The following is a 23,144-nucleotide window of genomic DNA, read 5'->3' as shown; positions in this document are numbered from 1 at the left end:
ATATCGCGAGTTTTTCGCTTCAGCGACACGGTCACAATGCATACTGATGATCATGCCCACTCAATTCCACGCAAGCGCCGCCGTCCGGCGCTGTCGTGCGAAAAATGCCGCCAACGGAAAGTCCGATGCGACCGGAAAATGCCGTGCGAACCATGCACGAAGAGCCACGGATCGCTGAGCTGCTCGTACGTCTATGAGGGCAAAGCTGCTCTGAATGCAAGGCTTGAGGCATCCAGGAGGAGTGAGCATGGATCACCAGTTGATCATAACGGGACACATGGCTCATCTGGGAATGCTAGTTCTGTAGAGGGAGCTACCAATGGAGCGCGGGTTGCACACCTGGAGAGCAGCGTGCGGGCTCTTCATGATCGTCTATCAAGGCTAGAATATCAGGTCAATGGTACAACAAGACGCCATCTGCCATCTAACGGCAACCCTGATGCGATAAATAACATAAGTGGTCTGGATGATCGCATTGCTGAGCTGGAGCGGCTTTCTGATCAACCGCAGACGACCATTTCCCCTCTAGCTCCCCGACTCAAGAGCACTGGCGAGAGAACAAAATTGTTTGGCACGACGCACTGGGCCCTTGTTTTCCAGCAGGTACGCTTTATTGGCGGCAAGAATCATTCTTACTGGGTATTTGGCTCATCATTTCTATCAGTTTCGTCTTTTGCGTCAAGTGCGCAGCACAGCCAGCTACACTGATGGCAATCAAAATGAAATTAGCAAGCTACTCAAAGAAATTCGGGGCTTGAGGCGGCTTATCAAAAGCCGACAAGCGCCACAGCTGGCAGACCCAGCCCCGGCCCTACTCAACGATCTACCTTCAAGAGAAACCTGCGATGAGCTCGTCCACCACTACTTGCGCACTCTAGGGTTGATATACCGAGTCTTGCATATTCCCTCGTTCTACCAGGACTATGAACGCTTCTGGGAGAACCCGCGTTCTGCTTCGACAGGGTTTGTGATGGAACTCCTGCTGATCCTGGCTATTGGGTCGATATTCCGTTGCAAACCAGGTCCTTCAAATGATCTCGGGATACCGGTTCGGCGCTGGATTTATGCCGCGCAGTGGTGGCTGTCAGGCCCGTTCGAAAAAGAGCTTGGCAGTCTGGAAAGCTTACAGGTGCATTGCCTTTTGCTTCTCTGTCGCCAGGCCTATGTGATTGACAAGGAATCCAACTGGATGGCTGCCGGCACCTTGTTGCGTCAAGCTATTAATCAAGGTTTACACCGAGACGCGAGAAACTTCCCAACAGTTTCTATCTTTGACGCTGAGATGCGACGTCGCATATGGGCCACTGTTCTCGAAATTAACATTCAGTTCTCAATTGATGCGGCCATGCCTCCACTACTCACTCCGCAAGACTACGATACGCGCCCACCGTCAAACCTGAGTGATGATGACTTTGATCGGTCGACGACAGACCTGCCGCCTCCTCAGCCCAATGATCGGTATACCACGTCATCCCTCCAGGTTCTTCTTTTCCAGTCTTTCCCCACGCGTCTTCGCATTGCACGAATTATCAACGAATGCTTCCACGAGCCATCGTATGAGGCTGCCTTGCATTTGGGCGGCCAGATAACTGTAGCCTGCAGGGAAATGGCCGTTCTCTTTCACACATGGCTCTCACGAGCCGGCGGAAGCACTCTTCGACCGACCCAGTTCCATCACCGGGTCATGGACAATGTACTACGACGCTTCTTGCTTAATCTCTACCGCCCATTCACAATCCAAGCAACTCATGATCCGCGATTCTATCTGTCCCGAAAGCTCAGTCTCGACTCCGCTCTCATGATGGCCTCCTACGCAGGCAGCCCCAGCACATCCTCAGACACAGACCAAACACCATATCAAGATTTCCAACGACTATCTCTGTCTGGGGCTGGCATTTTCAAAGGCCATCTCTCCCCTGACGTTATGATGGTAATCAGCCTAGAACTCATCACCCAACTAGAAGAGGAAGTCGCCGCACAACCAACCGGCCCTGGACCCCAGATCCTAACCGCAGTGGATCAACTAGTACAGGAAGCTCGCAAACCGATCATCCAAGCCCTCGAGCGCATCAACGAGGATCTTTACCAAGGCTTGGCTACCGGAAACCCGAGCATGAAGCGCTATTGTCTCTCAGCAGGTGTCCTTGCTCAGGTCCATGCCGTGCCTCGCGGAGAGCAGGCAGAGTGGGTTCATATACGAGAAGCATTCATGGAGAGTATGAGAACATGTCGCACACTACTACAGCAACATATCTCGAGTGATTCCCTCATGACTATGAAAGACGGGACGCTACCTACGTCTGCTGATGAAGTAGTGAGGGGGTTCACACCTGAAAGTGCAATTGGGTCGACCCTAGACTCGGAATTTACGGTAAATATTGCTTTATTTTCAGGATGAGGTGCATTTCGACCTGAAGTCTCACACATATCTAGGTTCCAAATCTTGGCTTCGAGGACTTGAACTTCTGGGATATTCCTGCTTTTTTTGACGCGGGAGAGTTTTGAGGCACCACAGTTCGTACAGGACACACTTTAAAAAGCATCACTATCCTACATCAATCTCCCATATATCAACTTCAATACGAACATTTTTTTAGCAAACCTTCCTTCGGTCTCTGCGTAAGTAGATGCTAATCGTAGTTGGAAAATGCATTCCTAGTACCTGAATAACCAAGCGACAATTTCCAGCTCGGATTTCCCCCCACATGCGGCCGTTTCCCTCGCACGTCCAAGGTCGCTCTATGCTGGCGTCATGCTCTTCTACTAATGATCTTCGGCCTGTTTGAGGCTTGGATTTGCAGTAAACTACGTGCGGTCGAGGACCTACCCTGACTTTTATAACTTATTTGTTCTACTGCCATCGTCGCCAATTATGCTAACGGGAGGCTATTTGCAAAGGGGGTTCAATTCAGATCGCCTTTGGGCAGCAGAGTCTTCCTCCTGTATTAAAGTAATTGACACCCCTCTGGCGAGGCATTCACTGCCTGAGCTATCCCCAGCCCAAACAATACTAAAACCCCAGCCGCTTCCAGTACAACGAGTCCACAAATCGTCCATCGCATGGCTAACCGGGTCTTTGACAGAGAAGGGCCAGCATAGCCTAGGAATTCCGCCACAGTCGCAGTGTGGTCCCCGAATTGACGTTGCCGTTGTGGCAGCTCCGCTGGCGCTGAATCAGGGCTACCAGCAGAGTGCTCGGCGTCTGCGTCTGCCTCCGTCTTCCCCTGGCCGTTCTGCGTGGGCGGAGGTAAATGATCTTCGATCCCCCATGCGACAGTCGCCAAAATGAAAATTCCCGTCAAAGCTATTCCGGCCGGTCCCAGGTAGTTTCCTCCCGTGTAAAGAGTAGTGATATTGAGTAGCAAGAACCCCGCGATGATCATAATACCAGTGAGACCAAATTGGCATTGAATAAATTCATGCCGGCCTGCCTCGATAATATCGTTCTCCTCGTATCCGTGCAGACTCATGAAAATCGCGAAGATGGCTATAGGGCTTGCCAGGAAGAATTGCGACGCGTATGCCACGAGAGCGCGTGCACGAGCGCCATTGCAGGTATCGGGGAGCGTGAATTGAGTCTGCAGAGTCACTGCACCGGCAAATGTTGAGAGAAGGATCAGGACCGTGGCAAGATCAGTGTAGATTCGTTTACGGGGGCCGCCTTTTGCCATTTCCGACCGAACAGACAGAAGTCGTACTCGAGTGCGGCTGAGATTCCTCCTGTCAATGCTGGCCGCGCCAGTCCTTATAACCTCTATCACGCCCTTGTACTTCAGCAACATGCCTTTGCCAAGATGCTGACTGCGTCTTCTCCGTCAGACACATCACAAGATGGGGAAGAGAAGTGGGGCGGGCTCCAACGATTGGATAGCCTGAACGCAAACTGCGTATATCAGCAGTTCAGCTCAGACAGGGGGGCTCGTTATCTTCGCTACTTTTTGTGAAGATCGAATATAGCAATAAGCCTCATGTGGCGCCTGTTGTTTCCCCTACTTCATAGTCTCGTTTCAAAAGCGATTCAGCAGAGATGACACATTTGATGGGAAATGAATGACTTCTTTTGAGATGAGGGCAGTGTAAGGGAATTTGCTTTTCATCTTGGATATAATGGTTGGTCCGTAGCACCACACCCATTTAAAGCCTACAAGCATCTTCACTAGCATGGTATAGAGCATATTATAATGTGCTAGATTTAACCTTGAATGGCCGGTCGGACCCTGTAGCAGGCATGCCCTCATAGGAAAAATATGAAATGATCATCACGCCCACGCTATCGAAGTCCAATATTATACATCCGCAAGTCATGTTTCGCCACAGATGGTCGCTAGAGTTCGTAAACCGGGGATAAAGAAATACAAGAAAATTATGAGATCTGCTAATCACTAGAATCCAAAGCCGTGCCCCATGTGTTCAGGAATCTTCAGCGGGTGTCCTGCAGAGTTAAAGACATATTTGTCTAAACTCAGGACATCCGGGAAACTGAAAATCAGGTAGAAATATTTGAGGGTTTGCGCCATCCAGTAACTCTCCATAGAGTCATCGGGAGCTGGTTCGCCCTCATTTGTGACATCCAAGAGAGCCGCGTTGGCATTGATCGTCTCGGTAGCATTCTGGATTTTTTCGAACAAGTCCCACGCAGCATCGAGTAGGTCTTCCCGCCCGGTAATTCGATAAAGAATAAATATACTCTCAATAGTCTCTGGCCCTAGGTTGTAACGGGTGTCGGGGATGGCGATAAAGCCCTTGGGAAGATGATGTTCCCGAATGTATGTATCAACATCCAAATTTGGATCTGGGTTCGGTTGGCTGATTGTCCATTTGTAGACTTCTTGTTTCCAATGCCACTCGTTCCACGGACAGGTCGCCTGTGATGCGCAGGGAACTGTTTCATAGACTTCTGGCATGATACCCATTGGCATAGCATTGTGAGCCCGGATACAACCATCCACTAACTTGTGGGCGATCTGCCGATGGACTGGGATATTGAAAAGCGCACCACCCATCACAAACATGCCACCTGCAAAACACGCCCGACTATGAACTAGAGGTTCCAAGTGTGTGCGCGTCTTTCCGTTCTCGGTCATCATAATTCGTACTGAACCAGGGACGAGAATGTCCCTACCTTCGACATTCATAGGTCGAAATAGGCTGTGTCCTGCGGCTGTGCGCGTAGTTTTCTCATACATCTTGCGATACATGGGTTCTTGCCCGCTGAGCAACGCGTATGCCTTGGACAGAATTTTGTATAGAGCATCAACCTCGGCTCCCATGGTATATAAATCTCCATCGAAGGATTCCGTCCGAGCGTTGAGAACAACGGGCCACATGCCAGCCAGTTTGGTAGAGTCCTGTTGTCGATCTAGCTTCGCTGTGACTTGCTGTGCTGCGTCAAAATACTTCTGGTCGCCTGTGATTTGGGACAGTCGCGTGAATTCCAGAACGAAGGATCCCAGTTCCGAAGCAGATACTGCTTCTTCGGCAAGTTGCTCCTCCTGGCGCGCGGCTCTGTGGAGGTCCCAGTGGATGATAGGCATCCGGTTGGGGGTATCAAAGGCAACATACAGCATATCGCCGACCTCAATCGCCTTTTTCAGCAATCTTTGGTCGGAACTCAGATCATATGCTGCCAATAGACCCCCAAGGTGATGGGTGCTAACCACTTGGGTGTTGATATCCGGCGAGGATGTGTCCGCGAAGTTCATCTGCAAGACCGCTGCCACAGCCTTCTCAAACTCATTACGCATGTCCATGATCCACAGTGTATCCAGATTGTCCAGGAGTGTTGCGCCCCAGCCACCAAGTCCGCTCCGCGACGTACCGCTAACTGGCGCGAGCTCATCTGCCTGCCATGCCAGGGACGTGTATGACTCCCAACACCGCTTGAAAGCTTCCTTCACGGCCGATTGTCGGCCTGTCTGGTACCATAGGGTAATTCGAGATACCCGTGAAGAGCCCGATTGAATTTTAGGCAGTTTTCGGGGGTGCCCTTGCGGTATCGATGCGATTGAAGCGACGGGGAATCGAATCGGTAAGGTCGACCATAGAAAAGCGGGTGTGGGCTCATCTTGCAGGTGAACGTCCGGTGAGTCTGGAGCGGATGGAGGTGAGATCGCCGATGGGTCTTGTTCAGCGTGGGCATCGTGCCACGATCGGTTGCGATTGTACAGGAGGAATACCACAAGGGCAGCCAGGAAGCAGCCCAGGCATTGGCGTCTGACTCGACTCATGTCAACCACAGACTGGATTTAACTTCACGCCGTAAATCACCGCTCCAGCATCTTCATATGCGAAGCTATGGTCGACAGAAACCATGAAAAAGGCACAGCGCGACCAGGGAGGAGAGAGATAGGAGACACAAGCCACTCCGCGGTCAGTAAATGGGCGGAAGTCTAGGCACTTCAACAGCATGTCGGGACTCCTCACCAGCCCTGCCAAGCGTGCGACCAAAAATAAAAATCAATCAATCATGGATAGGAGCCTGTCTCCGATTCCGTGCAGGTGGCTCCGCGAACGCGTCGTGCCGGCCAAGACCAAATGCGATGCGGGCTTACGACGCTTTCGCAAATCTTGAGTGGCTACTCCGAAGCTTGGTTGGATTGGCCATTCGCGCGGGTGTTTCCAGTGCATGAATCGCCGCGGTCTAGACTCTTCCAGCCGAGCTTGGGGGATTGATTGGCTTGGCTACTCGCTGCTGTTGGGGCTTTGGGCGGGTTGAGCTTCTGCGCCGCGGGTCCTCAGTTATAGATCCGAATGGGGGTTGTTGTACTCCGTAGAAAATGCGCCAGAGATCACGGAGGGAGCAATGCAGTCAATTGAGGTTCGCCGTACTGTAAATTGACGCGACAGTCTCTCTACTTCCACCGCGCATTAGTGGCGGGAAGGAGAAATGTAGTTGCGGGGCAGCACGTTCGGCGCAAGTGAAGGAGTCGTGCGACCATCGGCCAGCAGCTGAACAAAATTAAAACTGAAACGCACTTTTCGGGGGAAGTTTTTGCATGCAGAGTTAAATTCGCGGGCGTTTGAGAAGACCTTCCTTCGCATGCCGAAGAATTTGGAGAGCCAAAAAGTATATATGGGTTTTACCAGCCGAAGGGGTGCAAAAAGATAATTGCTGTGCATCATCCGTGAATCGAACACGGGCCTCGTCGATGGCAACGACGAATTCTACCACTAGACCAATGATGCTGGTTGATGTATGATGGCTTTCAATTTGCCTTGATGACCCTTTAATTAGAAAGGCTGAGAAAGTATCTTCTAAATAATCTATTCTTGCGATTTCCCGTCGTTCAGCCCTTAATCTTCAGTAGCTTGTCTAATTTTCCGAGAAATTCGGATCATGCGGGCTGATTAGGCTTGTGAGGCCAGTAGTTATCGACCAGAAGGTTCAAACTATATTAAGGTAAGCCATCTGGGGGCACAAGCGTGGTTGATATATTTTTACCGGGAGGACCCTCGCGTACATAGCTACGTACGACATCGTAGGCATCCAAAAAGGCTGAACATGACTACTCTTTCTGATAGACGATACCATTCGATACCATTCGATTCCCCAAGAGTCGATTGATTTAAAACCCCAATTCGCTTCACAATCTTTAGTGGGCACCAAGTTCATTTCACACGGTCAAATTAGACCATTAAATCATTCAGCGTTGTCCCACTATGAATGTCTTTCAGACTGTCTCCCCACCCATCCTCTAAGATGTCGGAGGCATTACCCATAACGTTCAGTAGAAAGAGGGTTGGGTATTTCAAGATTCAGAGGTATTATGCAGGAGTACGTAGGGAAATTACATTTTCATTGAGGCTACGCCTCGCTATAGCTGCGGTGTGTAACAAACTAGCAATGCCTGGGAATTGATTGGCTGGCATGCCGAGTACGACCTACGTGCAGCCCACTTTTGTAACTTGATGCATACTACTAATCCGACCGGCAACCCATACACGTAAGAAATCATTGATATGAAAGGCCTGGAGCAATTCACCGGCCTTACAACCTACGACCCAAAAGCTTGGGGAACGGGTTGACTAAATAATGTAATTTAACATCTGACTCCCCCCAAATGGGATGGAAAAGGAATAACACAGGGCCTATTAACTAGCTCCGTCGCCCGCAACCCCCCCCTTCCCCGCCTCCCCCTCACCTCGAGCGGGGAGGCGGGGACGGGGACGGCACTAGATCTATCAGGAAGTTGCATGGTTCAATTTTCTGTCACACATCTTAGCTCGTTTTAGCGACAGATGGCCCCCTCGCAACACTGTCCGAAGTCGGCAGTGTGGGGTTGGCACTGGCATTCGCGTTTAAATACTGTCAGTTTTAACTAATCCTGGCCAACTCTTCTCTCCCCCCAACATCACCCCCCACCGCACAATAACGCCCAAGATGGCAGCTGCTGACATTGAGTCTCGCTTAGGGGACCAGCGGAGTCTCCCATCGCGAGACCGAGTAGAGCCCGGCTCTTGCAATATAGCACTTGGCACATTCCCCGAAACAAACGTCGCCGCCCCGGAAGACCCCGACAAGATCGCGACTGGCATAGTTGATCGGCTGAATAACGCACTTGAAAAAAAAGACGCCGATGCCGTTTCACAGCTATTTCTGGAAAACAGTTACTGGCGCGACCACCTGTGCCTGTCTTGGGATTTTCGGACTCTTAAGGGCTCTAAAGCAGTCTCGAAATTTGTAACAGAAAGCTCCTCGTCCATCAAAATTGAGGTCGATCATTCATCTGCGTTCAGAGCGCCGCACAATGGACCTATCGATGCCTTTGGGGAAGTTCACGGCGTGGAGTGTTTCATCAAGGCTATCACCAACCTTGGAAATGGACAAGGTGTCCTGAGACTGGCTCAGGAAGGGAACGAGTGGAAGATTTTCACCGTTTCCACTTCCCTACTGGAGTTAACAGGTCATGAGGAGGCGATTAATGCGCGCAGACCTGTTGGCGTGAGGCATGGAGAACAGCAGGGGCGCCAGAATTGGCAGGATCGGCGAGTTGCCGACAGCAAATATGAAGATAAGCAGCCCACTGTACTCATCATCGGTATAATCCCCTGGCCATATTATCACGAAAGAGCATGCAAGAGTACTGATTTCTACAAGGTGCTGGCCAAGGAGGTCTGACCGCCGGCGCTCGTCTGAAGATGCTCAATGTCGATACCTTGATCATCGACCAAGAGGACAGAATTGGAGACAGCTGGCGTCGGCGGTACCACCAACTCGTCCTCCATGATCCCGTGTGGTTCGACGCACTTCCTTACCTCAATTTTCCGTCCAATTGGCCTATCTTCACTCCTAAGGACAAGCTGGCCGATTTTTTCGAGTCCTACGTCAAGCTTCTGGAGTTGAACGTCTGGACTCGAACCGAGCTAAAGTCAGCGTCGTATGACGAGGGCAAGAAAGAATGGACCGTCGTTCTCGAGCGCAGGAAGGAAGACGGCACCACCGAAACTCGCACCCTGCATCCGCACCATGTCATTCAAGCTACCGGACACTCCGGTAAAAAGAATATGCCAACCTTCAAGGGAATGGAGAACTTCAAAGGACACCTCATCTGTCATAGCTCCGATTTCAAGGGCGCGAAAGCAAGCTCCAAGTGCAAGAAGGCTATCGTCATTGGATCTTGCAACTCCGGCCACGATATTGCCCAAGATTACGTTGAAAAGGGCTACGATGTTACGATGGTGCAGCGAAGCTCCACCTTGGTCGTATCATCGGAGTCAATTGTCGATATCGCATTGAAGGGCCTTTACGAAGAGGGTGGACCCCCGATCGAGGATTCAGACGCGTATCTGTGGAGCATCCCTCCCGAGCTTTTCAAGGCACAACAGGTCAAGGTTTTCGAGTTGGTGGCCAAGAACGACGCGAAGACCCTCGAGGGATTGGAGAAGGCTGGGTTTAAGGTTGACCGGGGCCCAATGAACGCCGGTCTTTTGACCAAGTACCTCCAACGCGGCGGCGGGTACTACATCGACGTGGGTGCCAGCAAATTGATCGCGGATGGGAAGATCAAGGTCAAACAGGGGCAGGAGATCAGCGACGTTCTGCCAAACGGGCTCCGATTCGCCGATGGGTCGGAGTTGGAAGCAGATGAGATTGTCTTTGCGACCGGCTACCAGAACATGCGCACCCAGGCCCGCATTATCTTCGGCGATGACGTTGCCGATCGGGTCGGTGATGTATGGGGTCTAGATGCAGAGGGCGAAATGCGGACTATTTGGCGGCGCAGTGGCCACCCAGGCTTTTGGTTCATGGGTGGAAACCTCGCGCTGTGCAGGTACTATTCTCGTCTGCTGGCGCTGCAGATCAAGGCGTTGGAGGAGGGCATTGCTACATACTAGTTCGATGCTGGGAAACAGTGGACCATCTAGATTGTTCTTTCATTCATATTCTCGTTACGAACCGAGCCACCCCTCTTGCTGAGCAACCCATATTCCTAATGTCAGAACATGCGTAAACAACCACCTTTCCAGGTTCTCGTGAGAGTCACAACGGCTGCTCGCTGCCGTCGCTACAGGGCTCGTTAAATCCAAGCACACCTGCAGGTGCTCCATAATAGAGGTCTTCCGAACCATAATTTCCAGCCCGCCAGGGGTCATGGTTGCTATGCGGCTCTTCCGCCGCGCTTTGCGATCAATTAAGACTAGAATGAACTGGTCTGAATGGAAGGACTGCGAAGTATTTTCGTCCTTGCCAGCAAGGCCACGCCTTTCCCATTGCATCATCATCCGCCCCGGATCACTCTTGTCTCTGTTCTCATCGTTGATGGTGAATCGGTAACAAGGCGTGTTCTCAGACCCCGTGGTACCCACGCTGGCCTGCCAGCTGCGTTGCGCATCGCGGAAGTGTAGCGTTGAACCCCTGGTCTTATCGGCGGATTGGCACATAGCCGCCACAATATCTTTGATCGCAGCATTGTAATCTGTGCTCTCTTGCCACTCGGGTTCGGTCGGTCGCTTTCGCACGGAGGGTGCGCTGAACATGTATGGTTCATCGAGTGTCGCATAGATATCCCCGGTGCGTAGTTTTGGTCGTTGATGGAACTCCCGGGTCAATCTTGACTTGCACATTGGGGGCTGCCATACTTCTAGAACTGGGACTGGGCGGTGATTTTGCGAGAGTTGTTGAATTTGTAGCAAAAGCTTTGGGGAGAGTCGGAGCGATGATTTTGGTGGTGGTCGTGCGATTTGGAAAATTGCTTGAATTTTGGTTCGTGCGGGTTCCGAGCTTGGCCTAGATTCTGTAATTAGATCTTGTGCGCTGCGGGAAGAACGCGATATGACGTCCGCAGGGCACGTAGGCACATACCGCTCGTCACTCGCTGTATCGCTTTCGTAGTTGGACAAGTGGGCGCTCATGGTAGGCTCACGCGGCATGAAGATCCAGCTGATCTCGTCTGCGGCAGCTCGAGGTTCAAGGTCGGTCTGGGAGAGTGTTCGCAAAGGCCCTTTCTGTTTTCTTTTTTCTCACACCGGCACAACGAGGCCTCAACTCAATAAATAGCTAGCTCGATCTTGGCCCCGACATCGTCGTACTCGTATCCACTCTACGGTCGTAACGCACGAACCATGTGGGGGGGCTCGGGTTTAGGGGTCTGCGAATACGCCGTATTGCCCAGCAAGGCAGTGTCGTTCTTGGCTGCCTGGCAAATCCAATGCGAGAATGCGAGTCGTAGCCTGGAGTCGGACGGCCTGATGGCATTGATCGAGATGCGATTGGTTCTTCCCCCAGCATCGCGGACCGGGCCAGCGTGGCTAGGCAGCGGAAAATAACCGCATTGAGTAATCGAGATGCCGCTGAAACCTTCCTTTTCATCATCCCACGTGAGGATTATGGGGGCCATCCAAGCCATCAGCCGTGAGATTGCATACTGAGGACGGAGTATATGGTAATCTCATGCGTAGCAAGTCTGATCCTGCGCCCGACCAGGCCGGAGCATCTCGCCCCCAGCCAATGGCCGCGACCGCTTCGAGGGGCTGGTCTGAGCCTTGTAGATACAAGGCCGGTCATTGGGACGGACATGTCGATCAACCGACTCAGCGCTGCAAACAAGTCAAAGAACCTCTGCGCCTCCCTCTACCCCGACGTCTCGTCCAACTGCTCAGTTACCCCTCGCTGGTGGACCTGAGGGAGGGGGACTGACGAGTGGAGAGCGGATACCACCACGCTTATAGACCGGCGGCACCCCGATCGGGCAAATTGCGACCGCAGCCTAAAATCCGGTACATCCAGCTCTGGCAGATCATCTGTCGTGAATTGAAGCCCGTCCTTGAAAGAGGAAAAGCACCAAATACTACTTAGGGAATTTGCGACGGTTGCGAATCCAGCTCTTGCTCGGCCATTCACGCTTTCCCAGATTGCGGTTCAAGGTAATCTCCAATGGTCCTTCGTCATTCACATCCCAACTAAACCGTTGAGAGGGCTTCCAATCCACTCCTATGCCGAAAGCATTCCGGGCTTCATGGAAAAACTGCCCAACCCACTTTCCAGTGTTTCCACGCACACATATACCACGCCGCGTGTTCCAGAACTTTTCCAGCTGTGAAGGGGTCGCCTTTTTGAAATCGAATAGCAAACGAGTACGCATGTGTAAGCTCTGGTCTTGGCAGCTGAATGAGACCGAAACGTCGATGTGAACCTCTGCGAAGGGATGTCCTTTGAAGGTACAAGTGTGTACTAACATCCTAGTGCATCCGCAGCTGCGATTTGTCAGGTGTTGAGTACCGCCCTTAGAATCGAGGGGCTGACGACGGCATAGAGAGATCAGTTGTAGCTTGTGGTGTATATTGAGACGGGTGGAAGGACACATATCAAATTCCCCAGCGTACGGCAAATAGCACTTCCCACTACCAAGGGTGTGGCAGCCATAAGAGCACGCCTTATGGTCCAGTCTCCAGAAAGGTTGTATATTCCAAATAGAGCGTGGATGAAGCGTCCAGCATTGATCGCAAAACTTCCAACGGGAATTTTGGAGCCGACGGAGTAGGTGTATTCTAGCCCATGGGGTGATTTTCGCGCCGCGCTTGGGTTTTCCAGGTATAGTCCCTCCAAAAAACCAAAGACATGCGAGATAATACGCAAGCGTGTATTTGCAACTCAGCGCAAAGCAAATCCCGTCGGAGAACGGAAGGGTAGTAAACATCTTGAGTACTATTTTGCGAGGCATCCTCGGCCATGTCCGTTTCGGTGGAAAGTTGTCTCGAATATAGTCTTCGCTTAGATAGTGTGGACCCATTTTGAATATCTTCAGAGATGTAAAGATGGGAAAGTTGTAGAGAGGGGAAAATATTCCTTAAGTTCTAAATAATGATCCCACTCAATCCCTGACGTGGATCTTCATCATCGACTAAATCTTGGGCTTAGGTAGAGGATCATTCCAAGGTTATATATGCCATGGATCAGTTTTCGGTATCTGTCCGCCATGGACCATCCTGTGCTGCAACTAGTACACCTAATTGTGCAATTCTCTGAGGCTTGGGCGACGCAAGCCTGGGTGGTCCAGCGAAAGGCATTGGTGAATCAGCTGGTCCAAAGTTCGGGTGGAAAGGCAGCCGTTTCTGGCGCCAGAAGCTGTCATTTTCGGCGTCGATTGTACAGGTCCTGAATTTTATGTTGTAAGTTGGTGATTATCCGCAGCTGCGCTTATGATGGACGGTACAACAGCGAATTGAGATACTAGATGACAGGTTGAGGCATTGCTCAGACATCCTTGGACTCCGCGGACTCTCAGCGATCTGGTCGGTGCCCGTAACCGTGTTGGAATTCCTGGCTGTGTTGTTTCTAGCCCTGCTAGGCCCCAGGATGCGACCGGGAATATCCTCGTTATGGTGAGGATTTGGACGAGTGGCCATCGCGTGGCGTACATTCTGAAACTCCCGTGGCTGAAACTTGGGCTTGATGTATGGGATGCCGAGACACCCGACAGCTGCGAGTCCCCATTTCGACCCACCGGAGGATGAGATGGCCAGACTAGCCCGTTCAGCGTATCGCAGAACGGCGTATTGGGGAATTGAAGTGAGGGCGATGGGAATACACGACAGGCAATGTGTCTACACCAAGTTGTTTTGTAGTTGTTGCCGGACATGCTTCGGATACAAGATAATGCGCAGCATAGATTGAATTTACCGAAGCCCAAGAGGACCATGGTATATAAGATTTATCGGTCCATTGGATTGAAAAGTCGGCCGATGCAGGATGGCACGAAGAATTCCAGTTCCCTGTGGAATGAGGAGCCATTGCAACGAAGGTTTCCATGGCGCCATGGAGAGTGGTCTCTCTGGTAACTGCAGCAAATTGCGTTGTCCCGACATCGCCGCGTATCCGAGCAAGTCAAACAACATCACGTATGGTAAGGATTTTGGCCCTGGTTACGCTCTAGCAGGTTGTGCTGTTGCTTCATTGAGTTCGCCGGAGCTTGATTCGCTTTGACGACATCTCGCAATGTTGAACCTAATCTGGGAGGAAAGCATGAAACTCGAGTTTGTTCTTCGACGTATGCGCTGGGGATAATCCTGGAGAAACCTCTCTGGTCTTGTTACTGGCTCACGCAGCCTGGGTATGTAAGATATTTCAAGTCATGAAATACTATTGGAAAGATGTCCCTAGGAGGATAGTCATGTTGACCAGACTATCTTGCGATGTAACTCAAGCTGCATATCAATACATGAATAAACCGACCAGGAGTCAGCAAATATGTGAAATGTTTTGTAATATTTGGAGAGGAGGTTCTTGTAGATCAAAGAAAAGTTCCTTGGACCGCATATTATGCAGTCGGGAACTAGTACAAGGCGAATTGTGCGCTGAAGAGGAAAAAAAGGTCCCAGACGATCTGTGCCTGAGATCCTCCTCCTGTGCTTCTCTTCGTCAAAGACATGTTCGATCGCTGATCGCGAATTTGGATGCTGCCAATTCATCTATTCTTATTTTTCCATTTCAAGCGTCATTCAGTGCGCTATATGGATCCAGAATGATCTCTGGTCATGCCAGAAAAAAAAGTTCCCTCGTGGCATTTCGTAGTCATCCGAATTTCGTAGATCAAGTGCGAAACGCGATTACGCCTGCGGCGTGCTCGATGCGGGTTGAGTGTGGGGGTTGTAGTGGCTTGATGCTTGGTCCGTAGAATCTGATCGGGTACACGAAGTATTAGCGGCATGATCGCATGGGCAAGCAAGTACATGCGATGGCAAAGCAGAGCGATCGGGACAGCGTACATTGTGACTCGAGGTCCTTGGCCTTGGCCGCATTGAGCGACTCTTGCCTTAAGTGGTTATGATTGCGCAGGCGCACCGTGCGCATGTACTTTCCCTGCTCGTAGGAAGCACTATAGCGAGCTTCTTCTTCGATCGGGGTATAGTGGCGGAAGAGGGAAGCGCCCAGAGCCGTGACGGCCAAGCAGCCGACCAGGACGAGCACGATGATGGCGCCAGTGGTGAGACCCATGGTGCTATGATGAACGATCGAACTGACCGATCGACGTATCGCGGAAGATCGCTTTCGATTGTGGCGTTTTTGGTGTACAAGGCCGTTAGGCGGTGGTCAGTGCATGGCGAGATTGAGGGTCTGGGGTGATCCACGCAGGGCTGGAGTCGAGAATGAGCCGAGGATCGCGAGGAGAGGAAGGAAAAAGACCCAGGCCGGGGATGCGACGAGGTACATATACATTAAGACATAAAGGCGATGCGCACAAACGGCTGGCTTACGCAACTCGAGGGGGCGATGCCTCCAGTTCGCAATCTGATCTGTGCCTTTTTGTGTTACCGCGGAACCCTCCGGATTGCGATTGGCCGGCCCTTGCGGAGGTTTGGATGGCCGAGCCGACCAAGCTCTACGGTCGATGACTTGGGGAGGCGATTGGTTGTGCAGACCCTCGCAGATCGCGTGCGCGGATGGCAGCGGATGACTCGTTTTTTGGCTGCGAGGGGTCCGATCTACAGGACGAGCTACAGACCTTCCCGGACGACGTGGCAGCCCGTTTTCCTTCCTTTCTTCCCTCTACAGAAGTATCCAGATCGGCCTGGGGATTGAGTGAGTTTCCCACGCCCTGAATAGCAGTGCGGACGCAGATGTCGGGCTCGGTGCTAGTCGTGCCCGTTGGCAAATGCAAAGCTTGTCGTGGGCCCCACGCCGCACCGATTGGCTCTCGCGGCGTTGTCAATTGGGCTGCCTGCGAGTGGGGCCCTTGTTTCATATCTCAGTTCGAGTCGGATTGTCCAGGATGGAAACACGATAGAAGCCATTCAGCCCCATTCAGTAGGCCAGGAAGAATCCTGACTTGGAACAGTGTAGAACAAAGTGGAATCGCATTCCATAAATTGAGGAGCTTGGACCCATCTTCGAGCGCAGAGATTTGGGGGACCAGCGGATCGACCTGGAGCTATCCGACATCATCCAAGGAACCAGAGCCACCCAAATTTCAGACAAAACTCAAACGCATACATGGGGGCAGCAGCAAATCCAGTTGAAGCCAAGTCAATTGCCCAGCCTCCACAAACAAGAAAATATTATGGTAGGCAATCTCCTCCATTCTTAACCCGAAATTCCGAGCAACACCCTTCCATGATAGTCATGATAGGCTAGTTTTCACTATATGAGGGTGGATCTTAGTGAGACGTTTTAGGGTAGAGTGGGACGGATCAAGGAACAACCTACCGTCCAATTCGAGAAACCAATCCAGCCGCAAGTGATTCATTCGAAGTCGCGAGTTGGCGGGTTCGGCACCGGCAACCTCGGCATCCTCGGCACGGGCTAGGAATAAGTTATCATGATTGCATAACAATCTCCAACATGAAAAACGCACTATCCGATCAAATCTCCGTGCTGTAAGCCGACATTCTTCTGCTGTGGGTGCGGCGGGTTTGCTCTCCTGCTTTTCAAGATTTGGGGCACTTGGACCTGTTTCTTGCGACAGTACATGCACAAATTTATTGGGTGGATCAGAGTACCGGTAGCGGCGGGTTCTGGTGAGCGAGGAGGTGACACTGTTCTGGACCTGTTTCTCTGCACTGACGCGAGCAACACTCCTCTTCACAATACTGCTTTGACTCGTTTAGAATATGGGAGTCGTACATTGGATGTACTGGATGCCATCGTACCGTTTCATAGTGATGGTATCTCGGGTCCCTCGAGCCCAGGTGCGATAGATTGTGGAAATTCGCTGGTCACTCGTGTGCCGCTTTGAATTTGACAGAGTTTTTGTCGAGTGAATAATCTATGCGAACTGATCAGCATAGGATCTGAGCGACGCTGGTAGATACCTACCATTGATGAAGACGTTATGCTCTGAGATTGCGTTTTTGATAGGCCGAAGGCGCCGTAGGATCTATAGAAATGCCGGACGATGCGACGCTATACGAGATTAGATACCGTAGAGGTCGAGTCACTAGAGGAAGACACCAACCTGAATTTGGATGCTTGATTCGCTTATCATGGTGACAGCGGTATAGTTCAAGTTCATTGGGTGTGAGGGAGGTAAGGCCATTGAATGGCTGGCGGTTCGAAGACAGGGAAAGGTGAATATCGGTCGACAAAACTGGTTGTACTTTCTTAAGACGAGAGTGATCTTTGCGAAATCTTGGGATGGATGGAATATAGAGGAGTTAGATTGATGTTTGAACGGGTTGGAACGACCTATTTATGTTCTAAGGAAGCCATGCTTTCTTCCACGCAGGAAAATTGCGGTCTATTATTCCACGCGGGAAAATCGTGGTCTAGTGTGGATACTCAACGGCGGTTACGAGACGTACTCGTTGGTGATCGCCGCGAATCGCTTCAACGGAACAGCCATGGCCAACCCAGGCGGTCGGGCTTTTCTAAGGATGGTGTCTGTTCCGCGTGCCAAGTCACTGTGATGACGGGGCGACTCATGATGTAGCCGCCCACGACGTGCCGATCGCCTCGCGCCGACACAATCGCACCCTGGAGATGAGACACCCCATGCCAACGAGTAGACGCCAACCGTCGCCGATGCCACGAAACAGCAGGTATATTCCTTGCATTTGCATTAGTGAATGTGATAAGGTTGTGGCCAACACCCCCGTTATGGAGTTTTCCAACCATGCCGCGGACGTGCCTAAGCGCCGATCCAGCGCGTGCATTGTCAGGCTTGGCATGACAGAACCAGATTCAAAACATGCAGAAGACGGGGATATGAGGTTGAATCAAAGTATATGATAATCTATAGAACTTCGCATGATTTGACAGCAAAACCCAATTACAGCATTCCAATCAGACAGGCTCAGAATCTCGGTGTCTTCACCCGGAAAAGACCCGTAGTGAAGGAGCAACTGTACACCAATGGAATACTCATCCAAATCAAGGATCAGGTGGATCTCATCCCACCTGTCCAGTATCTCCTGAAGTCTTTAGTTGGATGAGTTGGTGCGGGTGCATGTATCTGCCACTTGTGTTGGACCTTTTCATCGCTCTTCGCTACAGCTTTAGTTCTGCTTGGCATGAACGTAATCATTTTTTGATGAGTGTGGATGATAGCGAATTAGGATCATTACCGAAAAGGCCAGATACAATGTCTTTATGCGATCCCTATTCTGAATCACCTAGCAGCAGGTAAAATTACCATAGCACTATCCTCCGTATCCGAGTCGTGTTCCTTCGTGGAATGGCGCCTTTGAAAAATCTAAATTTAGATGTACTAGAGAGAGTCAGAGGACAAACAGGGTAGGGGCTGGCAGTTCTTTCAACGCAACAGTGATGATAGGCGGCAATTATTGGTAATTTAAATTCTTACTTGGATTTATGGAGCCACAAAAGACGGCGCATAAGTTGCCCATAGTTTAACGCATAGGTGACGGCACATGGGGTAGGACGCTTAAAGGCTAATGTTATTAGACTCTGTTCTTGGACTGGCCGAAATGAAACTAGCATCACGGCGTGAGTTTGCATATTGCTCCCGATAGGATATCCGATGTGTTGTGTCTGCTTTGTTTGACCTTGGGCCACTCCCAAAGCGTAGCCCCAGCCCCAGCCTCACCAAACTATCACCAGCACCGCCCGCCTATGATAGAGCTCTTGGGGCATTTGGATCTATTTATGATAATGGCAGGGCATGGCTCCTTGTGTGATCCAGAAAATAGGTTCATTATCAAAGTAATTTATTGCTATGTTATTGCATCTCCAGTCAAGTTACCCGACAATAATCCCGTAGAATCAATAAAATCGCCCAGGTTACTTCCCTATGATCATTTTATTAAGACTTTGTTTTGGGATTCCGGATCATGCAATAAAGCTGGAGTCGTTCTTGTCAATTACCAATATAACCATCGAAAACAAGATCAGCTTACCTTGCAGACGTTCCCGCCCTCGGCGCACTCGATCTCTTTGATCAGCTCGAAGCCCATCTTCTCATAGATGGCAATATTGGGATGGCCTTTGGAGCTTTCCAGATAGCATGGCATACCTTCCCGGTCCGCCTTCTCCATGACGCTTTCCATCAAGCGTTTCCCCACACCCATTCCACGGGCCTGAAAGCTGACCCCTACCATATTGCAAAAGTAGTAGCCCCGGGGATCTTTCCACAGAGCATCATGTGCATCTTGCTGTACCTGTTTCCAGATCCAGTATCGGGGGACGTTGAGTCCACCGCGGCCCAGAAAGCGAATGTTACTTAAAAGCTGTCGGAAAGAGAGAAGCCATTCCTGAACCCAGATGGACCAGGTCTGAGGTATGCATGCTGCCTGAGGGGAGTACCACCAGCTCACGCCGACAATGCTCCCTGGTGATAATTTGATATCGCGCTCGGTCTTTTGGTCGCTTGTAGCGCGGGTAACTTTGGCGACGGAGATCGGGCAGCCACAGTTGATGCCGTATTGGAAATGCGCCGCTAATGAGGCTGCGTTTCGCTGAATGTTGAACTAAAGAGATTAAATATTAAATCCGTTGCCATCTTTCCGCGTTCCTTGAGGGAGATTGGTTCCCTCTAGACTTCACCAAGGGCAGGATTGGTGTGTCGTCTTTTTTTTGGAATGGCATACCTGAGAAGGGTTGTTGAATACCCATCGGAAGTAGGGGTCATCAGCAAACGCTTTCTGAACACACTCTACGGCCCCCGGTATATCGGCCTTGGCCAGCGGCACGATTTCAATTGACATGATTCTGAGTTGCCACTACGGTCTCGCAAAGCGCGACGACTGACGCCTTAGACACAGGTTTAGATTCCTGTATATTGTTTCTACTGGCTCTGCGAAGGGGCTGGGACAGCGATATGGTATAGGAATGGGAATGGAGCCGTAATGGATAGAGAGAGAAAACAGCCATCTAAAGAAAATTGTCGTGGTGGATTTCCACTGGTCGATGGGGGGAAGTGAGGGAGAGGGAGAGGCGGGGAGAATTTAGGTATGTTGCGACGGGCCAGGAGCAGGTAGATAGTATGATTGTGATCGAAAGTGAAGTTGTTCCACGGCTTGGGAGGGGGTGAGGGAAGGGGCTCATATAGCTGTCCCCATCGTAGTCCACCTTGTTGCTATCCTCTTATCTTTCGTACTCTCGACTAGCGTCCCACTAGCCTACCTAGGAAGCTCCAGCCGGCACAGATGGCGGGTGACCACTGGCAGATGCGTTGCACAGCGTCTCTCAACACCTCTTATCGTCTAGCTTTCATTCCGGCAATAACCGTGGACCAACCACCCGCGCAGGGATCTGCATGACTATAGTGTAGAACAATCAAAGCGTCCTTTCAATGGAGTTGCAGTGTAACCAATCTCGTATCCTTCTCACTAAAACGCGGGGGCCAGCTACTGAGGGTCTTGTGTTGGGCAAGGTGGAGAAGCTATTCGCGATCGGGCAGGTTGTTGCGGAAAACCCTGGGTATTGGCTGCGCAGACCACACAAGCGGGGCAACATATCGGTCTTGTCCGTGACAGATCGGAGATCGTGAGCAAAATAAATTCAGTTCCTGGGTTCAATTTAATCTTTTAGGGTCTGATAATGGAGCTCATGCCATAAGTTCATGTTTACTCCACATGGAGTATATAGCTTAATTTTATTTTTGGGTGCTATAATGGACTAGGTGAGGTGGAAGTAGATCTGGCAGATGTCCAGGGTGGAGACTATCGACAAAGCTGCTGGCAGCGGTCAATTTGCCGCTTAGGCCCATTTTCCAAGAAGCCCCATTAGAACGAGTCCGGTCACCAAGGCCAGCCCTCCCCCTAACACTCTGCCCAAGCTTGCATCCAGCATTTCACCTCCTTCAATTACCCAGTCTCGAGCCCACATATCAACAACGCCCACCCACATGAGGATACCAGCGGAAAGAGCATCTAGAGTACCCAGAGCAACCAGAGTGCTTCTCTCGTTTCCGTTGAAAGAGTTCAACACGCCCAGCCCAATCGCCATGCCGACCGGGGTGATGAGAGCGAATGCCCCAGCCATGATGGCTTTGGAGGGAAAGATCGCACCAGGGATCGTCGCAATGCGAGCACCGAGTGCCAATCCCTCGAAGAATTGATGGAAGATAATGACCACCAGTAGAGTTTTATAGAATGAGTCGCCGGCAACAACTAGGGTTAAACCAATCAAAATACTGTGAAATAGAATACCAGCTTCCATTACCAACACCGAAAACTTCGTGTTCGGCCTTGTGGGATCAAGAGGCGACCCGTGGGTGTGCCCAAGATGCATCAGTGTCGAATGCTGCTGAGATGGAAGATTCTCCTTGCGAGATTGCGGCTGTGGCTCTGAGGGCTCTGTAGGAGATGTCGGCGCTTTAACCCCCGTGCCGTGGTAATTCGATGGCCAGCATACTCGAACAAAAAAGCCAAAAATATACCGGCCATAACTACGGCAGACGTGGTTGCCTCGTAATCGAGTTCACCCAGACATTCGTTCGTGAACATGAGAGAAGCATGTGTGTATAACTAGCGATTTGTTAGTGTTTGAATCAATAATGCTGCTCCACCGTCCGGCTTACATGGACAAATGCCGTTGCGATAATGATGCCCGTGCCGAATTGCTTGATGATTGTCGATGCCATCAGATTAATGGATGCAAAGGGAAGTTTTGATAACAGGATAGGAGCAAAGACGCCGATTGCACTCGTAGCCAGAACCGCGAAGAGCGTTCCAATCCTCAGAGGCACATCATAGTCTCTTGTCTGAGTGCCGCATGATTGACTGCTACTTCCTTCTGACTCGCCCTCACTGACACAATGTCTGTGTTTAATTAATTAACCTGCGACCGTAAGAAAGAACATAAACCATTGAACTTACTCCACGCCAGCATGGAAGTGGCAGTTTGATTTCTCTCCTGAATCAGAAACCTCGGAATCTTCATGGTCATGGTCGTCGTGGTCGTGGTCATCTTCCTTTTCATTTTCGTCCTGAATTAAAACGTCATTTCCATCCTCGTCCACGCAATATCTGTGAGTAGTGCCACTGTTAGCATTTTAGTTGAGACTTGACATTGTGAAACTTACGACTCGCTTCCATGAGAGTGACAGCCCGTGTACTGTGCTGGGACTCCTCTTGTAGGTGTTGCCGTCGCTGATATTAAAACCTCATGCCCGTCACTATCGAAACAGAAGATATCCGATCCATGGGTATGGCATCCTGTAACCGAGGGTGTAGCAGCACTTGCAGTAGTGGCCGCATATGCCTTGATGGCACTCAACGATATGACAACAGACTTCAGAATGTACATATTGAAGTCGAATTTGCCAGAGATAACGGCACGCAGAATTATTCAGAACAGCCTGATGGATTTTTGCAAGGGTGACTCGGCCCTCTATAAAGGGGTCTCGGTTGACGGGAACGACGACTGCCTAATCGAAAATCCCTCTCCAACGTTTCAGTCGCCAAGTGGGAAAGACACTTCCTGCTCACCTCCAAGAGCAGCTATTGGGTAGAAATGATGGGTTTTCACCCAAAGGAAACCGTTTCCGCGACTCTTGTTCTATCAAGGTCCCCCTTTCCAAGCTGCTTGGCAGTACTCCGCTGGTCTTGGTTCTTGGCATTGGAGGGATTTTCTTACGACCAACCTGCGAGAAAAGAGTATTTTGTTAGAATAAACTATCAAGGTACTCCCTTGGCTCATACCATATGCGTACACCGTGGCTGACTGGAGTATCCCGTACCGTTCAGCCAAGATATTATTCCGTCAATGTCAAGTGGAAAAGGGAGATGGGTCTAATATCATCCGAGCT

At 50.8% G+C, this 23,144-nt stretch overlaps 10 protein-coding genes across 10 annotated transcripts; 2 read left to right on the top strand and 8 right to left on the bottom strand.

Annotated features, from left to right (window-relative positions):
• Positions 1 to 36: 36 nt before the first annotated feature.
• N7482_000959 (uncharacterized protein) lies at positions 37 to 2,505 on the top strand (the record flags this gene model as incomplete). The annotated part of the gene is made up of 3 exons (XM_056683084.1): positions 37 to 603; positions 665 to 2,371; positions 2,434 to 2,505. 3 exons carry the CDS (start codon positions 37 to 39, stop codon positions 2,503 to 2,505), a joined length of 2,346 nt encoding a protein of 781 aa, XP_056546690.1.
• Positions 2,506 to 2,945: 440 nt separating this feature from the next.
• On the bottom strand, positions 2,946 to 3,782 carry N7482_000958 (uncharacterized protein; the record flags this gene model as incomplete). The annotated part of the gene is made up of 1 exon (XM_056683083.1): positions 2,946 to 3,782. The coding sequence occupies one exon, from the start codon at positions 3,780 to 3,782 to the stop codon at positions 2,946 to 2,948; it is 837 nt and encodes a 278-aa protein (XP_056546689.1).
• A 600-nt stretch (positions 3,783 to 4,382) lies between these two features.
• Positions 4,383 to 6,227, bottom strand: N7482_000957 (glycoside hydrolase family 47 protein; the record flags this gene model as incomplete). Its single annotated transcript, XM_056683082.1, has 1 exon — positions 4,383 to 6,227. The coding sequence occupies one exon, from the start codon at positions 6,225 to 6,227 to the stop codon at positions 4,383 to 4,385; it is 1,845 nt and encodes a 614-aa protein (XP_056546688.1).
• Positions 6,228 to 8,380: 2,153 nt separating this feature from the next.
• Positions 8,381 to 10,335, top strand: N7482_000956 (flavin-containing monooxygenase; the record flags this gene model as incomplete). Its single annotated transcript, XM_056683081.1, has 2 exons — positions 8,381 to 9,038; positions 9,098 to 10,335. The coding sequence occupies 2 exons, from the start codon at positions 8,381 to 8,383 to the stop codon at positions 10,333 to 10,335; spliced, it is 1,896 nt and encodes a 631-aa protein (XP_056546687.1).
• Positions 10,336 to 10,389: 54 nt separating this feature from the next.
• Positions 10,390 to 11,837, bottom strand: N7482_000955 (uncharacterized protein; the record flags this gene model as incomplete). The annotated part of the gene is made up of 3 exons (XM_056683080.1): positions 10,390 to 11,227; positions 11,303 to 11,418; positions 11,562 to 11,837. 3 exons carry the CDS (start codon positions 11,835 to 11,837, stop codon positions 10,390 to 10,392), a joined length of 1,230 nt encoding a protein of 409 aa, XP_056546686.1.
• Positions 11,838 to 12,287: 450 nt separating this feature from the next.
• On the bottom strand, positions 12,288 to 12,581 carry N7482_000954 (uncharacterized protein; the record flags this gene model as incomplete). The annotated part of the gene is made up of 1 exon (XM_056683079.1): positions 12,288 to 12,581. One exon carries the CDS (start codon positions 12,579 to 12,581, stop codon positions 12,288 to 12,290), a length of 294 nt encoding a protein of 97 aa, XP_056546685.1.
• Positions 12,582 to 15,045: 2,464 nt separating this feature from the next.
• Positions 15,046 to 15,433, bottom strand: N7482_000953 (uncharacterized protein; the record flags this gene model as incomplete). Its single annotated transcript, XM_056683078.1, has 2 exons — positions 15,046 to 15,116; positions 15,205 to 15,433. The coding sequence occupies 2 exons, from the start codon at positions 15,431 to 15,433 to the stop codon at positions 15,046 to 15,048; spliced, it is 300 nt and encodes a 99-aa protein (XP_056546684.1).
• Positions 15,434 to 16,678: 1,245 nt separating this feature from the next.
• On the bottom strand, positions 16,679 to 17,471 carry N7482_000952 (uncharacterized protein; the record flags this gene model as incomplete). The annotated part of the gene is made up of 5 exons (XM_056683077.1): positions 16,679 to 16,738; positions 16,791 to 17,028; positions 17,086 to 17,201; positions 17,252 to 17,338; positions 17,391 to 17,471. The coding sequence occupies 5 exons, from the start codon at positions 17,469 to 17,471 to the stop codon at positions 16,679 to 16,681; spliced, it is 582 nt and encodes a 193-aa protein (XP_056546683.1).
• A 1,725-nt stretch (positions 17,472 to 19,196) lies between these two features.
• N7482_000951 (GNAT family N-acetyltransferase) lies at positions 19,197 to 20,097 on the bottom strand (the record flags this gene model as incomplete). Its single annotated transcript, XM_056683076.1, has 3 exons — positions 19,197 to 19,235; positions 19,291 to 19,860; positions 19,981 to 20,097. The coding sequence occupies 3 exons, from the start codon at positions 20,095 to 20,097 to the stop codon at positions 19,197 to 19,199; spliced, it is 726 nt and encodes a 241-aa protein (XP_056546682.1).
• A 994-nt stretch (positions 20,098 to 21,091) lies between these two features.
• On the bottom strand, positions 21,092 to 22,642 carry zrfC (putative ZIP Zinc transporter; the record flags this gene model as incomplete). The annotated part of the gene is given in 5 exon segments (XM_056683075.1): positions 21,092 to 21,782; positions 21,794 to 21,861; positions 21,915 to 22,155; positions 22,213 to 22,362; positions 22,419 to 22,642. The coding sequence occupies 5 exon segments, from the start codon at positions 22,640 to 22,642 to the stop codon at positions 21,092 to 21,094; spliced, it is 1,374 nt and encodes a 457-aa protein (XP_056546681.1).
• Between the last annotated feature and the right edge of the window lie 502 nt (positions 22,643 to 23,144).

This window comes from Penicillium canariense (assembly GCF_028826845.1).
Source record: "Penicillium canariense strain IBT 26290 chromosome Unknown utg000001l_segment0_segment0, whole genome shotgun sequence".
Lineage (NCBI taxonomy): Eukaryota > Fungi > Ascomycota > Eurotiomycetes > Eurotiales > Aspergillaceae > Penicillium > Penicillium canariense.
Note: the sequence above shows the minus strand (reverse complement) of the source record. Positions and strands in the feature narration are given on the sequence as shown.